Source organism: Prionailurus bengalensis, chromosome D2 (genome assembly GCF_016509475.1).
Source record: "Prionailurus bengalensis isolate Pbe53 chromosome D2, Fcat_Pben_1.1_paternal_pri, whole genome shotgun sequence".
NCBI classification, from domain to species: Eukaryota; Metazoa; Chordata; class Mammalia; order Carnivora; family Felidae; genus Prionailurus; species Prionailurus bengalensis.
Window position 1 is genome coordinate 73,224,262 of NC_057351.1, and position 16,908 is coordinate 73,241,169.

The 16,908-nt window shown below is 42.3% G+C and overlaps 1 protein-coding gene across 2 annotated transcripts in view; it reads right to left on the bottom strand.

Moving 5' to 3' along the window:
- SHTN1 (shootin 1) overlaps positions 1-16,908 on the bottom strand; it is a 101,951-nt gene that overhangs the window by 38,216 nt on the left and 46,827 nt on the right. For both annotated transcript variants that reach the window (XM_043597662.1, XM_043597663.1), the window contains exons 8-11: positions 16,671-16,765; positions 9,209-9,355; positions 6,219-6,372; positions 4,139-4,238 (exon numbers count right to left, since the gene is read on the bottom strand). In XM_043597662.1, the coding sequence (XP_043453597.1) occupies positions 4,139-4,238; positions 6,219-6,372; positions 9,209-9,355; positions 16,671-16,765 (496 nt within the window). The remainder of the gene's footprint in view (positions 1-4,138; positions 4,239-6,218; positions 6,373-9,208; positions 9,356-16,670; positions 16,766-16,908) is intronic.

Consider the following 16,908-nt stretch of genomic DNA (forward strand, 5'->3'; position numbering starts at 1 on the left):
CAGGATGCACGTACGAGAACGTTCATGTAGAATTTCCATAATTTCCTTGAACTGGTAATAACGCAAATGTCTATAAACACCATAATGGATAAGCACACGGAGACATTCATAAAATGGATTATGTATCCATGAATATGGATGAAGTTCAGCTACACAAGATAACACGGATGAATCTTGCAAAATAACGTAGAGTAAAAAGAACGAGAATCAAATGCAGACAGAAAAATTCTAATCATATAGTCAGGGAAAAAAACCCATATGTATATTTATAGGAGCTTAGGGATATATATGTAGGCAAGAAATTTTTTTTCTTTCAAAAACGGATAAAAGGATAAGACTGTAGGCCAGTGTTTTTCTATTTCTTGATTTGGATGGTGAACACATGGGTGTTCGCTTTATATTACTTTTAAACTGTAAATAAGTTGGTGCACACTTCTATATATGTTATCATTCCCCCTCAAAATAGTTTACCAAAAAAACCAAATGGACCGAGAATTCTTGAATTCCTTCAACTACATTATCAATGTCCTCTGTGTGATAAACTGGATTGGACACAATAGTCCTGAGGAGGCCAAGCTGGGAAGGCACAGTGTTGCCTCTAGGAAAAGGGATGCCTGGGCACACACAGCAATACTTGGCTGAGGACAGAACAACTCAGTGTTTCCTAATGACCGTAACTTTTCAGATGTTTCTATTTCTTACTTCTGCCTTTAGATTTATTATTAATCCTCAAACTGCCTTTTATGAAAACTCCCAAACACACTGAACAGTCTCTCGCAAAGCACAGTCAAAAGAAAGCACTACGTTCTGCTTTACCCTGTGAGGCTTTCAGAACTTACCAACTGGAAAAAATCAGTCAGTGGACTTTTGACTTCATTTAGTTTGTCTTCTTTGGACTCACGGTGGCCCCAAATGGAATTAAATTATTTTCACAAGGAGTTAGAAATCCTTATTTACCCAGAACTTTAAAACAAGCATGTTTTATTCCAAAAGTTGGGAGAAATGAAATAATGCAAACTTTTTTTGCTCATTTTTCCCATTTTGTGACTGAGGGCAAGGGATATTCGATGTCTAAGGGTCAACATTCCACGGCAGAGGGGGGCTTGGAGAGGGTTGTCCCCAGGTGGGGGCCTCCCCTTACTCTCTCACAACACTCTGTAATGAACCCATTTCTGGTTCTGAAATTTTCAGTGTTGAATTATCATACGTAAAGATTACAAAGCAGGAAGTTATTTGTACTGTTCGAAATATCTGTGTATATTTACATAAATGAAGTAAAGCACCTAAGTAGATGAGAGAAAGCATTAACTTTAACTATTCCGAATTGAAGTATAGTTGGGAGACTTATATGGTACCCAGAGAAGCATCATCCGTAATATTAAAAAAGAGCCCTCTGTCAAGACGGGGCTTAGGTTACAGATAAAGTAGGTCTCCCAGGCCAGATGAGAACACCAGGACAAGGCATTTGGGACCAATAATCCAAACCTCTGGCTAAAACTGCCCCATTTCACAGCCAGTTCAACTGAATGCATAAAAGCTTCAAGCAAGAGCTCCCAAACACTGAATGGTTCAGTGGAAGGCATCGACCTTGAAATTCTTTAATAAGTGTTTCTCATGCCCACTGTGATAGTTAATTTTGAGTCAGTCTGATCGGGTCATGAGGTATTCAGATATGGGGTCAAACATTATTCTGGGTGTTTCTGTGAGGGTTTTTGGATAAGACTAACATTTAGATTGGAAGCCTGAGTAAAGCAAACTGCTGTCAGTAATGTGGGTGGGCATCAGTTGAAGGCCTCAATAGAACAAAAGGGTGACCACTGCCCAAGTAAGACAGAATTCCTTCTGCCCTCTGGCCTTGAAATTAGGATGTCTGCTGTTTCCTGCTTCCAGACTCAGACTGAAACACTGCCTCTTCCTAGGTCTGGAGGCTGACTGACCTTCAGACTGAAACCACAGCCTAGGCTCTCCTTGTTGGCTCTCTTTCCAACCCACCCTGGGACTTGTCATAGTCCATAATCATGTGAACCAATTCCTTGGAATAAATCTTTTATGTGAATGTATATGATGTATACACATACATGTACATAGGTATATACACACACCCCTACAGGTTCTGTTTCTCTGGAGAATGCCGACTAATACACCAATACACCCAACTCTTCCCCGTGAGCCATGCCTGCCCAGGACCTCTCCTGCGTTCACTACTGCCTATAAAACATGACCAACGTATGCCTTCTTCCTCACTTTCCTCTCTCCCACCTGTCCCCTGGGTCAAAGGAGCAGGCCCTAGTCTTTTTTTTTTTTTTCTGCTTTCATTTATATCCATGATCTATGTCGGGGTAAAACAAATGGCTGAGGAACAAAGTTAGAAAACCTTGATTTGTGGATTCAAAGTCCAGTGAAACTCAATACAAATGCAAATATATTTCTTTGACAAGAAAGTACTCCTTACAAAAAAAAAAATTTCTTTCTACTGAGAAATTACATCTTACACTACTTAAGTTCATCTTATAATAAAAATCATTCATGTTATTCAATGGAAATTTTCTTTAAAGGGCCTTATAAAAAAGAGCTCACGCTTTAGACATACATAGTCTGAATCCTACATTCATTTCTCAGTATAACTATAAAGTGCTCTTTGGGAAAATACTCTATTTAGGTTACACTTTACTTTTAATTCCAAGGGCTTCAAGATTTGTTAGACTAAAAATTAAAGGCCAACGGCAAGACTATAATCACTTTCTTCACAATTCTCCCTCCTCGTAGACAGAAGTGACCTTTCTTATCGGCTCAAAATTCTACACCTTAGAGAAAGATCAAAGTGATGAATTTCCTATTTTAAATGTCAAATTCAGAATATCTCCAACAGATTTAGCTACCCAGGGCAGAAAAGAATTTAAAATACCTGAAATTCTTTCAATTGACTCTCGGACCGATCACATGTAAAAATTATTTTGCCTTGACTACTTCAATGGCTTAAAGTAGATTATGTCATCCCCTCCTCAGTAAGGAAAACTAATGAGAATCTTCTTAAAAGGCAAAGTCCCATTTTCATAGTCATGTGGGAGGAAAATGCTACACTTTCTATTCAGACAGAGCAGCAAAGGTGCAAAGCGTGAATAAATGGCCTCTCCGGGTGAAAGGATTAAACAAAACACATGAGTTAATGAAAGGTAAAAAAAAAAAAAAAAAACAAAAAACAAAAAACAAAAAACAAACAAAAAAAAAAACCGCTAGCAAAATTTTAAATTCCATTTGTTCCAGAATAAATTATACAGAAGCAGCTAGCATCGTGACATGAGGAGGTAAGCTGTCACCAGGGCAAACAGGTTGTCTGACGTAATGCGGGGTGTCAGAATGAAGCACCAGCCGTAAAGGAGGCGATATTTGACTCTAGGGTCTATTGTGCTTAATTCAGGCACTCGGGACCATCAAGTCAGCTCAGGCTTCAGAAAAAGTGAATTCTTGTCTGCACAGATGATTCTCTATCACAAGAACGTAAACGTAATATCTTCTTCTTATGGAACGTTCTTCTCTCGGCATTATTAAAGGTTTAAATGTGAGGTTAGGGATAAAACATAATGAGCACTTTTAGCTTAATTACTAGTCTGTGACAATTACTACTGATAAATTTTTGTTTCATTTAGTACTTTGATTTTTAAAGTAAATGAATAAACCGGAGCTTTTCAAATTCAGATCAGGATGCGAAAAGGGAAAAACACCCGAGAAAGGCTCAAAATTTCTTGGTCTTCCGCTTAACGGAAATCCCAGCATCGTGGAGTGAAATTTTACAACTGAAGCATCCGACTTTTTACACAAATGTCTTGGCTCCTGGGTTTGGGACATCCACGTGGAATCGGAACATCCCGGGCAGGAGAACAGGGTAGGCCACAGGAATGTCTCTGCCCTTTCTATATAGATTACAAGACGGGAGTGATACATCGGCCTTTGCAAAAATCTGCTGAGAGAAGTACCAGCTGATAAGTTTCAGTGTTTCTGAGTTTTTACTACCCACTCCTCCAATGAGGCAAAGACAGCAGTTTGCTTGTTTGTGAAGAAGGGCTACCGCTCACATCAACTTCAGGTTCTCAGACAAGGCAGGGCATTGATGCCAAGAGGTCCTCCCGGAGGCGCTTACCGGATGGGGTTGGGAGGAGGAGGGGGAAGCGGCGGTGGAGGCGGCGGCGGCGGAGGTACCGAATTCTCGGACTGGTTCACCCGCTTCTGGAGCTCGTCAACTGCACAGAGAGCAAGCGTTCAGAAAAGAGCCGAAACGGGCAACTTAACACAACACCTTTTCCCCACAGAGATGAAAACACACAGCCTCTCTCAAAATCAAGTTCCTTCTATTCGGGCAAAGTTAGAAATCTCAGTAGGAAACTGCAGAACGTCTTAACATGTTTATGCTCCAGGCTGCCCCCGCTAATGCGAGAGAGGCCTTACATAGGTTACAAGAAAACATGACTGTCTTGTGGCTACAAATACAACTATGAGAAAGAAAAATAAACTCAGGACAATGCTGGATGGGCGGGGAGTAAGGACCGAGTAGGCTGAAGAAATATTTGTTAAAACGGAATGCCACTCAAACACTAAGAAATTGTTAATACTGGACTTTTAAAATGTATAGACCGGGCATTAATTTTAAAGATGGCATTCAGTATGAATTTGAAGAGCACGCTTTCCCCCACCACTTAATGTCCTTCGAAAATTGCAAATCCTCGAGTTCTTGATTTTAGCCAGACTCAGACTCTCAAAGGTCTGTTAACTTCAGAAACTGTTTGCAAAAAGCGAAGGAGCATTCTGGAAATACAATTTATCCCTTCGATGCATTCACGTCATGAACGAAACAGGTATTTAAGCGCCAACAGTGTGAAAGGGTCCATGCTTGGTGCTGTGCAAAGACACAGATTCTGAGCTCAAGAAGCTCGAGTTCAATGTGTACCACAGATGCGAATACCTCTAACGTGGGCTCTGATAGGCTCTAGGCACTGAATACTGTTTGGACTCAGGAATGGCTCTCTCTGTCCCCAGCCAGTCCTCTCTCCGTGAATGACTGCACCCCCAGTGATCTGCCTATTTGTTTCTACATATATAACCAAGCTGGTTTTGGCCACAGGCTGCCTGGGTATTCACTTAAAAAGAATGGAATACTTCTCAATTTTAGATCGAATTAAAAAGATAAATTGTGGTTCATTTTCATTGTGGGTTAGAAAGCACTGACTCCTTTTTAAAGGGAAAAAAAAGCCTACATGGTTCTTCCATACAGATTTCAAAATTCTAGTATAAAATTAACCGAAAAGCTGAAGTGAATATTGAAGCTGTTATAAAAGGGAATGGCCTGCCTCCTTAAATCACCTACCTTCCGACAGAAACTTATTACTTATCCCTGTGGAATAATCCAATTCACACATTCCTGTCAAGCCTTCTTAGAACTGACTGAATAAGTCCTTTGATTTAAATATCCCCTGGTGTTTTAAAAGTTTTTCCACTTAATATACATATTGTTGCCCATTTTATTGTTAGCTGTGATACTGAAAGTATTAGTTCATGGGTATAATTAGACACCAAACACGAGGGCTGTATGAACCTTTAAAGTTGAATTCTTCTTAGAAACGCGCCCTAAAATGAACAACGTACGAACTCCACGAACACTCCTATCTGAAGCCCTGAGAAATGCTGAAATGTTGGGGGCGCCTGGGTGGCGCAGTCGGTTAAGCGTCCGACTTCAGCCAGGTCACAATCTCGCGGTCCGTGAGTTCGAGCCCCGCATCAGGCTCTGGGCTGATGGCTCAGAGCCTGGAGCCTGTTTCCGATTCTGTGTCTCCTCTCTCTCTGCCCCTCCCCCATTCATGCTCTGTCTCTCTCTGTCCCAAAAATAAATAAAAAACGTTAAAAAAAAAAAATTTAAAAAAAAAATAAATAAAAATAAAAAAAAATAAAAAAAAAAAAATAAGAGAAATGCTGAAATGTTGGTCTTCTCATGTTAGCGGTATCTTTTGTCTCTTAATTCTGTACGTGAAGCTCACGAACACGGAGTCCAAAAAAGAGGCCTAAGGGCTCGCGGATCATTGGAGAACAGTGGCCATTCGACTCAACTGCAGTCACTTGCGTATTCAAGCACTGGGCAAGGGTTCTGGACTAGCTACCGGCCCGGCCTGGGGCTGGGCGTGGGGAATTCACAGACTGCTAAGACGCGGGAGCCCACTTGATGCTTTTACCGGAATGCTTTAAATCTCTGGCTTTCTCCTCAGAATTTTGGTATTTCAATTCCAATTCCTTTTTATCTTCTTCCAGAAGCCCCAGCTGCTGTTTAAGGTTGCGTATCTCTCTGTGGAGAGCTCCGTTTTCTAGCTGTTCCTCTAAGTCTTTCACCTGGAATTTATAAACAGAACTTTACAGTCTTTCCTTTGTCAAGCAAAAACGAAGGGGAAAAACATCATTGTTTCCCTTTACTTTCCAATTCATGGCAAAGAGATTCCAATCCATCCTAAAAACCACCCAAATCCTAGAGTACAGTCAATACTTGAAATACCAGCTATGTGAGTCAATACAAATTTATTGGAGACTTAATATCCCAGATAATTAAATGTGCAAACATGGCTCAAAAAGGTAAAATAATACCTACGAAATTCATTTAAAACAGACTATTACTTTCATACCCATTTTCAAGAGAACATTAAAGTAGCATGAAAAAGAACCCTTGGGGGACAATTAGGTAACAAGTATCAAAAACCTTTAAAAAACAAAAAAAGAAGAAAGAGGGGTGCCTGGGTGGTTCAGCTGGTTAAGCGACCGACTCTTGAATTTGGCTCAGGTCATGATTCCCAGCCTGTGGGATCGAGTTCCCAGGCTTAAGATTCTTTCTCTCTGGGGGTGCCTGGGTGGCTCAGTCAGTTGAGCATCTGACTTTGGCTCAGGTCACAATCTCACAGCTCGTGAGTTCGAGCCCCGCGTCGGGCTCTGCTGACAGCTCAGAGCCTGGAGTCTGCTTCGGGTTCTGTGTCTCCCTCTCTCTCTCTCTCTCTCTGCCCCTAACCCACTCACATTCTGTCTCTGTCTCTCTCAAAAATAAATATTAAAAAAAATGTAAGATTTTTTTCTCTCTGCCCCTCCTCCCATTCATGCATGCTCGCTCTCTCTCTCTCTAAAATAAGAAAGAGAAGAAAAGAAAGAACGACCATTTGATTCAGCAATACTACTTTTAAAATTTGCCTTAAAGAAATAGTAAGTCGGGGTGCCTGGGTGGCTCAATTCGTTATGTGTTTGACTCTTGAGATCGGCCCAGGTCACGATCTTGCAGTTTGTGAGATTGAGCCCTGCGTCAGGATCTGTGCTGCTAGTACAGAATCTACCTGGGATTCTCTCTCTCTCCTTCTCTCTCTTCCCCTCACCCACTCGCTCATGCAGGCTCTCTTTTCCTCTCTCTCTCAAAATAAATAAACTTTACAAAAATCTTAAAAAAAAAAAAAGAAATAGTAAGATACGTATTCAAATATGTTCACTACAGTGTTCTTAGTAACAGGGAAGAATTGAAAATAAATATCCACCAATATTATCGATTTAAGGAATCATAGCGTGTTCACTAAATGAGGTCCTATATACAACCATTTAAAATCACACAGCTCACTACACACTGACACAGGATGATACGTTACCAGCTGGAAAAAAAAATCAGATTGTAGAACAGTATGCATGGTATTATTCCATTTAAACTACCTTCATAAAATTCTCTATTTGCATAAAGCTTGGATAGGTACCAAAATATGGAATTCTTGGGTAATCTTCATTTCTTCTTTAACTTGTACCGCATTTTAAAAGTTTGTTCATTAGATGAAGTATGTGTTGTTCTCATCATCGTGAAAACAACACAGCGTGGAAAAGATTGCTGGGAAGTCTGCAGGGGATCCCACAGACAGGGGAGAGCTATTTAAGACCACACGCATGAAAGACCACCCAGAGGAAGTATATATTCTAACGTAACCGCCTTACAAGTCCTGATTGCTACAGCTGCATTCACGATGTGCTCAAATTTAGTATCACCTATTCTCTCTTCCTACCCCGACAAGGTAGAGATACAGTGGCTGAATCCCACACCTCACGTCAATTCGGTGGGCTCTAGGCCCATGTTATTTACTAAATGCGCTAACTACAACTAGTAAGACTTTTCAAAACTGAGACAATTCCAACACGAGCTGAATGAACATAACCCTTCTTTTATCCTCCCTCTCTTTATGTGAAATGGTAATTCCTGCATGTGGGGACCAAAAGAAAAAAAGAAAAAAATTCTCTCCTCCCCGCTCTATTCCCTAGCTCTCCTCCCAGGGGCAACCGCTGCCACTCTCCACTCATCTGGAGGTTCTACGCATACACCAACATTCCTCACTGAGGGGGAAAAAAAAAATCAACTCTGCCTCATGACCAACTTTGTAAAAACTCCAGAAACTTCCGAGGATTAAACGTCAATATTATCGCTGAGAGAGACTTTGACAGGTGATGATAAAACGGCAGCCAACAACCTTTTCTTCACAAACGAGGTACGCTGTGAGTAGTATAAATATTGATGTAATTTTTCTTAAGTGGTTTCTTTAACTTCACAGTCTTTGTTCCACCTCTTCGCCTGCCCACCCCTCCCGCCTCCTCTCTCTCACCTACCGGGATGACGATCTTTTCTGCCTGGCGCAGGAAGGTGGGCTGTGTCTGCTGGAATCGCTCCACTCGAACAAAATGAAATAACCACTTGGGAAGTCTTTAAACATATATATTTGTGCGAGTTTTACAAAATCGGAAATTTTCTCTAAGCAAACAATTACTACTAACATGGACGCTCCCTCCCTCTTTGAACAAAACGCATGCCTTCCAATGAGCTCTCCGAGACAAACACACTTCTCGCGGTGTATGCGGTCTCCAGAAACACAATCAACTCGCAGATGTCCCAACCGTGCTTTCTGCACTCTTTTCGAGTGCTCTCTCTTTCCCTCATTTCTTCAGTCCTTTGGACAGTTTAAAGATCATTATGAAGTCTGGGATAGTGTGCTCTAAATCTTCAATTGGGCACTAAATTAACTTCATTTGCTGGTGACATTTTTCTAAAAAACGAGAAGACTGGAAAGACTCACTAATGCCAAGGAGGGAACTCTATCTAGGTGACCGCATTGAGCCCTCTCTTGCAGGTTGGTGTGTATCCAGACTCCAGAAGAAAATCTGTTACCTTTTTCTGATGCTGAATTCTCTCTTCTTCAAGTTGCTGGACAAGTTTTGCATTTTCTTCTAAAGCTTTCAACAGCTGCTGGTCGGGGGCAGAGCTCTGCAGCAGAAGATGGCTCTGTCTCTTGAGCTTGTTCTGTTCGATGAACATCTGTAAAAGGGAAGGACAAAAAGATATATGTGCCAATCAATCTCGAGTATCTCCCCAACTGAAACCAGAGCAACAGGAAAGCACATGGAGCTTCTGTTAAAAAATTAAAGGCGGGACACCTGGGTGGCTCAGTCAGCTGACCATCTGACTCTTAAGTTTTGGCTCAGGTCATGATCCCGTGGTTTTCAAGATCGAGCCCCACGTCAGGCTCTGCACTGACAGGGTGGAGCCTGCTTAGGGTTCTCTCTCCTTCTCTCTCTGCCCCTCCCCCACTTGTGTTTTTTCTCTCTCTCTCTTTCTCAAAAATAAATAAATAAACATTTTTTAAAAAGTTAAAGACGATTGCTGAATGGTACAGTATCATAATTCTAGAAGTAATGACCCCTATGATTTCAACCATAACTTTGATGCTGTCTTCAAGGACTTTCACCCTTGCCCCAATTAGGCATATATGCAATAAATGAGTCTTATTTTATACCTCAGTTTTTCATTGTTTTATTGTTTTAAAATACATTAATACTTAATAGTCTTGACTAATAGTTATCAAGAACTTATCTTATACCAAGTACTCTACTAAATATTTTATACGTGTTATTTTAATCCTTACATAAATCCTATGAGTTAAATACTTCTTCCTTGAATAGCTAAAGTTTACTAACACTATGTGATAGATGCGGTGTTGATTTCACACGTATCATATCATCTAATCCCTAGAACAACACTGTCAAGTAGATGCTATTAGTATCTCATTTTTACTAATAAGGTAACTGAAGTCAGAGAGGTTAAACAACTTTCCCAAGAACACATGAAAGTGGCAAAACCAGGATTTAAGCTAAGATCTGTCTGATTCCGAGGTCTAAGCTCTCAACCACCTGGCTAATCTCCTTCCTCTGATATTTACTAAACCTAATGTTTTGTTTTCAACCAATTAGCTTTTCCCCAGTGATAAAAGTAGTTAAGTTAGGGGGGTCAAGAAGAAATGGGAAAAGGTACATTAATGTTTACTGGCCGCTTTACTAAGCAACTTACATACATTATTCACCTAATCTTCACAAGGTTACATTTTTGAATACGACATTATTCTCTATGAACCTGTTGCTTCTTTTCCTTAATATCCCTCCACACGTTAGCCACCAGGTGATTCTACACATGAGATGTTTCATAAACTCTGAAATCAGGCCCATGTTATTATAGTAGAGATTCAGAGCTTCAGATTCTTTTTTTTTTTTTAATTTTTTTAAATGTTTTATTTACTTTTGAGACCGTGAGAGACACAGCATGAACAGGGGAGGGGCAGAGAGAGGGAGACACAGAATCCGAAACAGGCTCCAGGCTCTGAGCTGTCAGCACAGAGCCCGACGCGGGGCTCGAACTCACAGACTGCGAGATCATGACCTGAGCCGAAGTCGGCCGCTTAACCGACTGAGCCACCCAGGCGCCCCCAGAGTTTGAGATTCTTAAAGGTATTTGAAAGTAAAACTGGCATTCGCCTTCCACCAGACAGCTCATTCCTGTGTAAGAATGGAATGTGCCGAGGAGGCGTGAGGGAATGGGCATGTGTACACACACATAGGTGCTGCGCACCAGGACGGTGAGGTCAGAGGCATTGCCGTGCTAGCGAAGAGCCATCCAGGTTTGGCATCTGAAACCAGCAGTATAATCGAAATGAGCTATTCTGAGTTACAGAATTACAGTAATGTTTTAAGGTATTTTTCCCCTCTTAAAACATTATTATTATTATTATCATTATTAATGTTTTAAGGCATCTTCCCCTCTTAAAACTTTTTACTATTATTACAGTAATGTTTAAGGCATCTTCCACCCTTAAAACATTATTATTATTATTATTATTATTATTGCTATTATTACTATTACAGTAATGTTTTAAGCCATTTTTCCCCTCTTAAAACTTAACTTGATTGGGGTCCCTTGCCGGTGTCTTAGCAAATACCTTAGAGAGGAAACAGGAAGGCCTGAAAATAGCAGCCAGAGTCACTGAGTTCTCTGGCTTTCCGGCAAGTGAGGGCTTTTCCCAAGAGTGCTTGGTGGCCAGGAGCAGAAAGAGAGGCAGCAGTTGGTGTGGGAGACCAGGACAGAGCCGGTGAATTCAGCAGACGAACAGTGCTGGGCACAGGCCACTGTCATCAGTCAAGGCACGGCTGTGTCCCTCTCACTGCACTGCTTCTCTGAGCTCCCGTCCTTCTTGGGGGAAAGACACAGCTCTCCTTCCCTACACAGCATTCGGGAAAACTTGTTCAAATTTACATGATCAAAAATAATCTCAACTTGGTTCTTTTGAAAAGAAAAGGTGAAGATTATGTCTTGGGGATGTTAATAATGTGAATTTCTTTCTCAAAACCCTGTAACAATCCCTAAATAGTAAAAGCATACAATGAAAAGAACATACAGAAAATAAATTCCCCTAGGTAACGATGGTAACGTGAAAAGACTTAGTCTGACTTTTTCTAGACTTTAAGACACTAACATGAAATATTCTACACAACGCCTTCTAACGATGTGTTTGAAGGAAATTTAATGACCAAACGCCTATGACTTTGGCTTTTAACTATGATAAGAACTTGACAGCTAGGGTTAGGGAGGTTAGTCTCTTATCACACAAACATAGATTCCAGAATTTTGGAGGAATTTCATAAATTTTTTCAAAGAATTAAAAAGAGAAGAAAAGCTTGTGTCATTAATATATAATTCATTCTTTCCAGAAGAATATTAAATATCACCTGAGTTGTCTGGGAGAAGAACAGAACCGATTACACAACAGTCCCCTAGTATATCCAGACTACACTTGGAATGAGGCACCCATGCTTTCCAATAAGGAAAACTACACTGACTAGCAAGAAACACTATATTCAAAAAGTACAGGAAAATCTTTCATTAAAAACTAAAATTACATCGGAGCACTTGGGTGGCTTAGTCAGTTAAGTGTCCGACTCTTGATTTCAGTTCAGGTCATGATCTCATAGTTTGTAAGATCAAGCCCCATATCAAGCTCTGTGCTGATAACATGGCGCCTGCTGGAGATTCTCTCCCTCCCTCTCTCTCTGCCCCTCCCCTGATCACCCGCATGTACTCTCTCTCTAAGTAAATAAATAAACTTTAAAAAAAGAAAAAATACTGTTTCTATTAAAAAAATGATGGGGCGCCTGGGTGGCGCAGTCGGTTAAGCGTCCGACTTCAGCCAGGTCACGATCTCGCGGTCCGGGAGTTCGAGCCCCGCGTCAGGCTCTAAGCTGATGGCTCAGAGCCTGGAGCCTGTTTCCGATTCTGTGTCTCCCTCTCTCTCTGCCCCTCCCCCGTTCATGCTCTGTCTCTCTCTGTCCCAAAAATAAATTAAAAAAAAAAAATGAAATTACATTGAAGAAAACACAAAAACTTAACACAGGAAGACAACTGGCTGTTTCTTCCTTATTGAGGGAGGGTCCTGTTTTTGTTTCGTTTTTCTATGTGGCCTTTTTTTTCACCCATTTTTTCCATCCCCTCATGCTCCCCTCCCCTCTGGCAATCACCAGTCTGTTCTCTGTATTTATGGGTCTGTTTCTGCTTTTGTGTTGGTTTTGTTTAGATTCCACACGTAGGTGAAGTCCTATTTGTCTTTCTCTGACTTACTTCACTTAACCTAATACCCTCTAGATCCATCCATGCTGTCACAAATGGCAAGATCTCCTTCTTCTTTATGGCTGAGTAATATTCCCATATGTGTACGTGCATGTGCATTTTTTTAAAAAGAAATTCTGGTTGTGACCCACTAACTTGCATGCTTATTTATTTTATTTTTGAGAGGGGGGGGTGCGGCACAGAGAGGTAGGGACACAGAATCCAAAGCAGGCTCCAGACTCTGAGCTGTCAGCACAGAGCTCAACGCAGGCCTCAAACCCACGCGCCGTGAGATCATGACCTGAGCTCAAGTCGGACACTTAATTCACTGAGCCACCCGGGTGCCCCCACATGCACTTTTTTTTTCAAGTTTCTTTTTTTTTTTTTTTCAACGTTTATTTATTTTTGGGACAGAGACAGAGCATGAACGGGGGAGGGGCAGAGAGAGAGGGAGACACAGAGTCGGAAACAGGCGCCAGGCTCCGAGCCATCAGCCCAGAGCCTGACGCGGGGCTCGAACTCACAGACCGCGAGATCGTGACCTGGCTGAAGTCGGACGCCCAACCGACTGCGCCACCCAGGCGCCCCTAATTTTTTTTTTTCAACATTTATTTATTTTGGGGACAGAGAGAGACAGAGCATGAACGGGGGAGGGGCAGAGAGAGAGGGAGACACAGAGTCGGAAACAGGCTCCAGGCTCCGAGCCATCAGCCCAGAGCCTGACGCGGGGCTCGAACTCCCGGACCGCGAGATCGTGACCTGGCTGAAGTCGGACGCCCAACCGACTGCGCCACCCAGGCGCCCCACATGCACTTTTTTTTAATGGACAGGTAGAAGTAGGAGTGTGGAGAAAACTCCCCATTTTTTTTACTCTACACATTTTAGAACTGTTTGTATTTTTTACAAGGTATATGCATTCCTTTTGTGGTTAAAAACATGAAGTAAGTTAACTATTGAATTCTAAGGCTCCAGACCTTAAGCTCCAGAAGGGCAGGGGTCATAGCTGCTTCCTTCGCCATTATAGTCCCCCCACCCCCCCCCCCATGAGCGCAGACACTGGCTTCTGAAGATGTTTGCTAAATGCACTAAAAACCAAAATGCAAAAGAAGTCACTTCTCTTGTTAAATCAAGTCATGCACTGTTGAGCAGTAGTTTTCTGTGGAAAAGCTGAGAATCTGTCAACCGTGCAAAGGGGAAGGTATATGGCTTCCAATCTGACCATATTTTGAAAAAAAAAACCAGTTTTCTTCTCGCTATTGTGCACGTCGAATGTAGATACTATAAAAAAACATCGAGCACCACTGCAAGTACTGAGGGCACCAGTAAGTGCCCTTGCTCTCCCTCCTCCCACCTCCGTCTCCTCGTGCCGGGGTCACAGGTCAGCGTCGCGTTTCCGCCCATCACTACCAGGTGAAGGGCAGGGTCCACCACCCATTTTCATATTCTTAGCGGAATCCTGCTTCTCCCGTCTATCTTCTCTGCTGCTGCGTGGCCTTCAAGTTTTCTTCGAGCTGCTTTGTATTCTAATATTGTTCCACGAACAACAGATGTAAAAGTGAAAATGTCTCTCAAAATCAGACGCTGGCATTCGGGTCGAAAACAAGGCAGCCTTTTCAGTTTTACGGTGGAGGCGTCTTCACATCATCCCTACTCTCGCTCCCCCTCGGCTGTTTATCTGGTGCCATTATTTACATCGCTGTAGCTTTTCCGAAGGGCTCTGACACACTTCAATTCTTTTCTCTTTCTTCCAAGTAACAAGAGAACAATTTTTACTCACCTTTCATTAAACTCTCTGAATAAAATGAATCATAATATTTCAAATTGACGTCTCGGACGAAACCTTTTACAGAGTTCATTGCTAGCACAGCTACATTCGAGTGCAGAAAGACTCCTGCACAAAACCATAATCTGATTTTCAAATGTCATTCCCATAACCCCACGCTTTGTCTTCCTTCTACACCTTGGTTACTTCTACCTATGAATGTTTTACATTTCCTTAGCTACTTTCTCGCACAACCTACAGGGCACAGGCAGACTCAAACTGCTTCTAGGTAGATGGAAATCTCGGGCAGACCAGCGCCATATCACAAACTGTTATAGTTCAGCCAACTGGTGCCTCATCGTTTCCCTGTAAACCAGCCCCAGGGCCATGAAAAACCCAGTGACAACAGGTCAACGAAGGGTGGCCGGAACATGAGAAGCTCAAAGCTTGTCTCTGACACGAGAGGAAAACCATTATTCTGGCGAAAGGCCGAGATAATGGGTATACAGCGTGGCAGTGTTCCACAGCAAGTGGAAGAATCAGCTTATGTAAGGAGATCACCGTCTAGGAGGTGAAGAGAAATACTAACACCATGATACTGTTGTTTGGGTGGTATTGGAGATGGACCCTGGATTCTTAGGGCTTTTTGAAATATACAGGATCCCGTACTCAAGCTGACTTCTCATCGTAAGTTACAGGCATCCCCAAATAGAATTTCTGTCCCTTGTACAGCATGTTACAGTACAAAATCCTGTACCAGGATTGAAGAATCCTGCCATGTGATTTTGAAATCACTTGGCTGAGCCACTAGCAAGCATCACCCATTTTACAGACAGTGAAAGTGAAGCCCCAAGAAGGCTAATACTCTTAAGTCATACGACGAGTGACTGACTGACGTGGCCAAAATTTGAACCCAGATCTACTGACACCACGATCAGGGACCTTGATGCTATTTCATAGCCGCCTCCCTTATTTTAAGTGATAAGTTCTGGGGTGCCTGGCTGGGTCGGTTGGTAGAGCATGCAACTCTTGATCTCTAGATTGTGAGTTTGAGCCCTCATGTTGTGTGTACTGATTACTTAAAAAAATATATTAAAAAATCTTTAGAAACAAAGGGGTGAGTTCTTATTCAATTTCAAAACCTATTCTGGGGGCGCCTGGGTGGCTCAGTCGGTTAAGCGGCCGACTTCAGCTCAGGTCACGATCTCGCGGTCTGTGAGTTCAAGCCCCGCGTCGGGCTCTGGGCTGATGGCTCAGAGCCTGGAGCCTGCTTCCGATTCTGTGTCTCCCTCTCTATCTGCCCCTCCCCCGTTCATGCTCTGTCTCTCTCTGTCTCAAAAATAAATAAATGTTAAAAAAAAAATTAAAAGAAAAAACAACAACCTATTTTGATATGTCATCTCCAAAGTTCTTTAAGAAACAAACATTTAAGGGGCGCCTGGGTGGCGCAGTCGGTTAAGCGTCCGACTTCAGCCAGGTCACGATCTCACGGTCCGTGAGTTCAAGCCCCGCGTCAGGCTCTGGGCTGATGGCTCGGAGCCTGGAGCCTGTTTCCGATTCTGTGTCTCCCTCTCTCTCTGCCCCTCCCCCGTTCATGCTGTGTCTCTCTCTGTCCCAAAAATAAATAAACATTGAAAAAAAAAATTTAAAAAAAAGAAACAAACATTTAAAACTAGGTCTCTGGAGGGGTGCCTGGTTGGCTGAGTCAGTTGAGGGTCTGACTTCGGCTCAGGTCATGATCTCGTGGTTTGTGGGTTCTCTGTGCCCCATGTCGGGCTCGGTGCTGACAGCTCAGAGCCCGGAGTCTGCTTTGGATTCTGTGTCTCCCTCTCTCTCTGCCCCTCCCCTGCTCATGCCCTGTCTCTCTCTCTCTCTCAAAAATAAATAAATGCTTAAAACAATTTTTTAAAAAACGAAAAAACTAGGTCTCTGGATACTTACCTCTTGTGCAAATGACTCCGCCTTCTTTCGAAGGTCCTTCTCCAGTTGCAAGTTAACCTGCATCTCTTCATACTCTTCTACCGCCAGCATGGACACTGAGGAGAGGAGGAAAAGAAATGGACAAGACACAACACAGACTATCAGGAAGATGGGTGAAAAGCGGTGCTGAAGAGCTTCTTTGCATCGGCACGCAAGCACCCTCATCCATTGCTGCTTGGAATATAAACTGATCAAACCT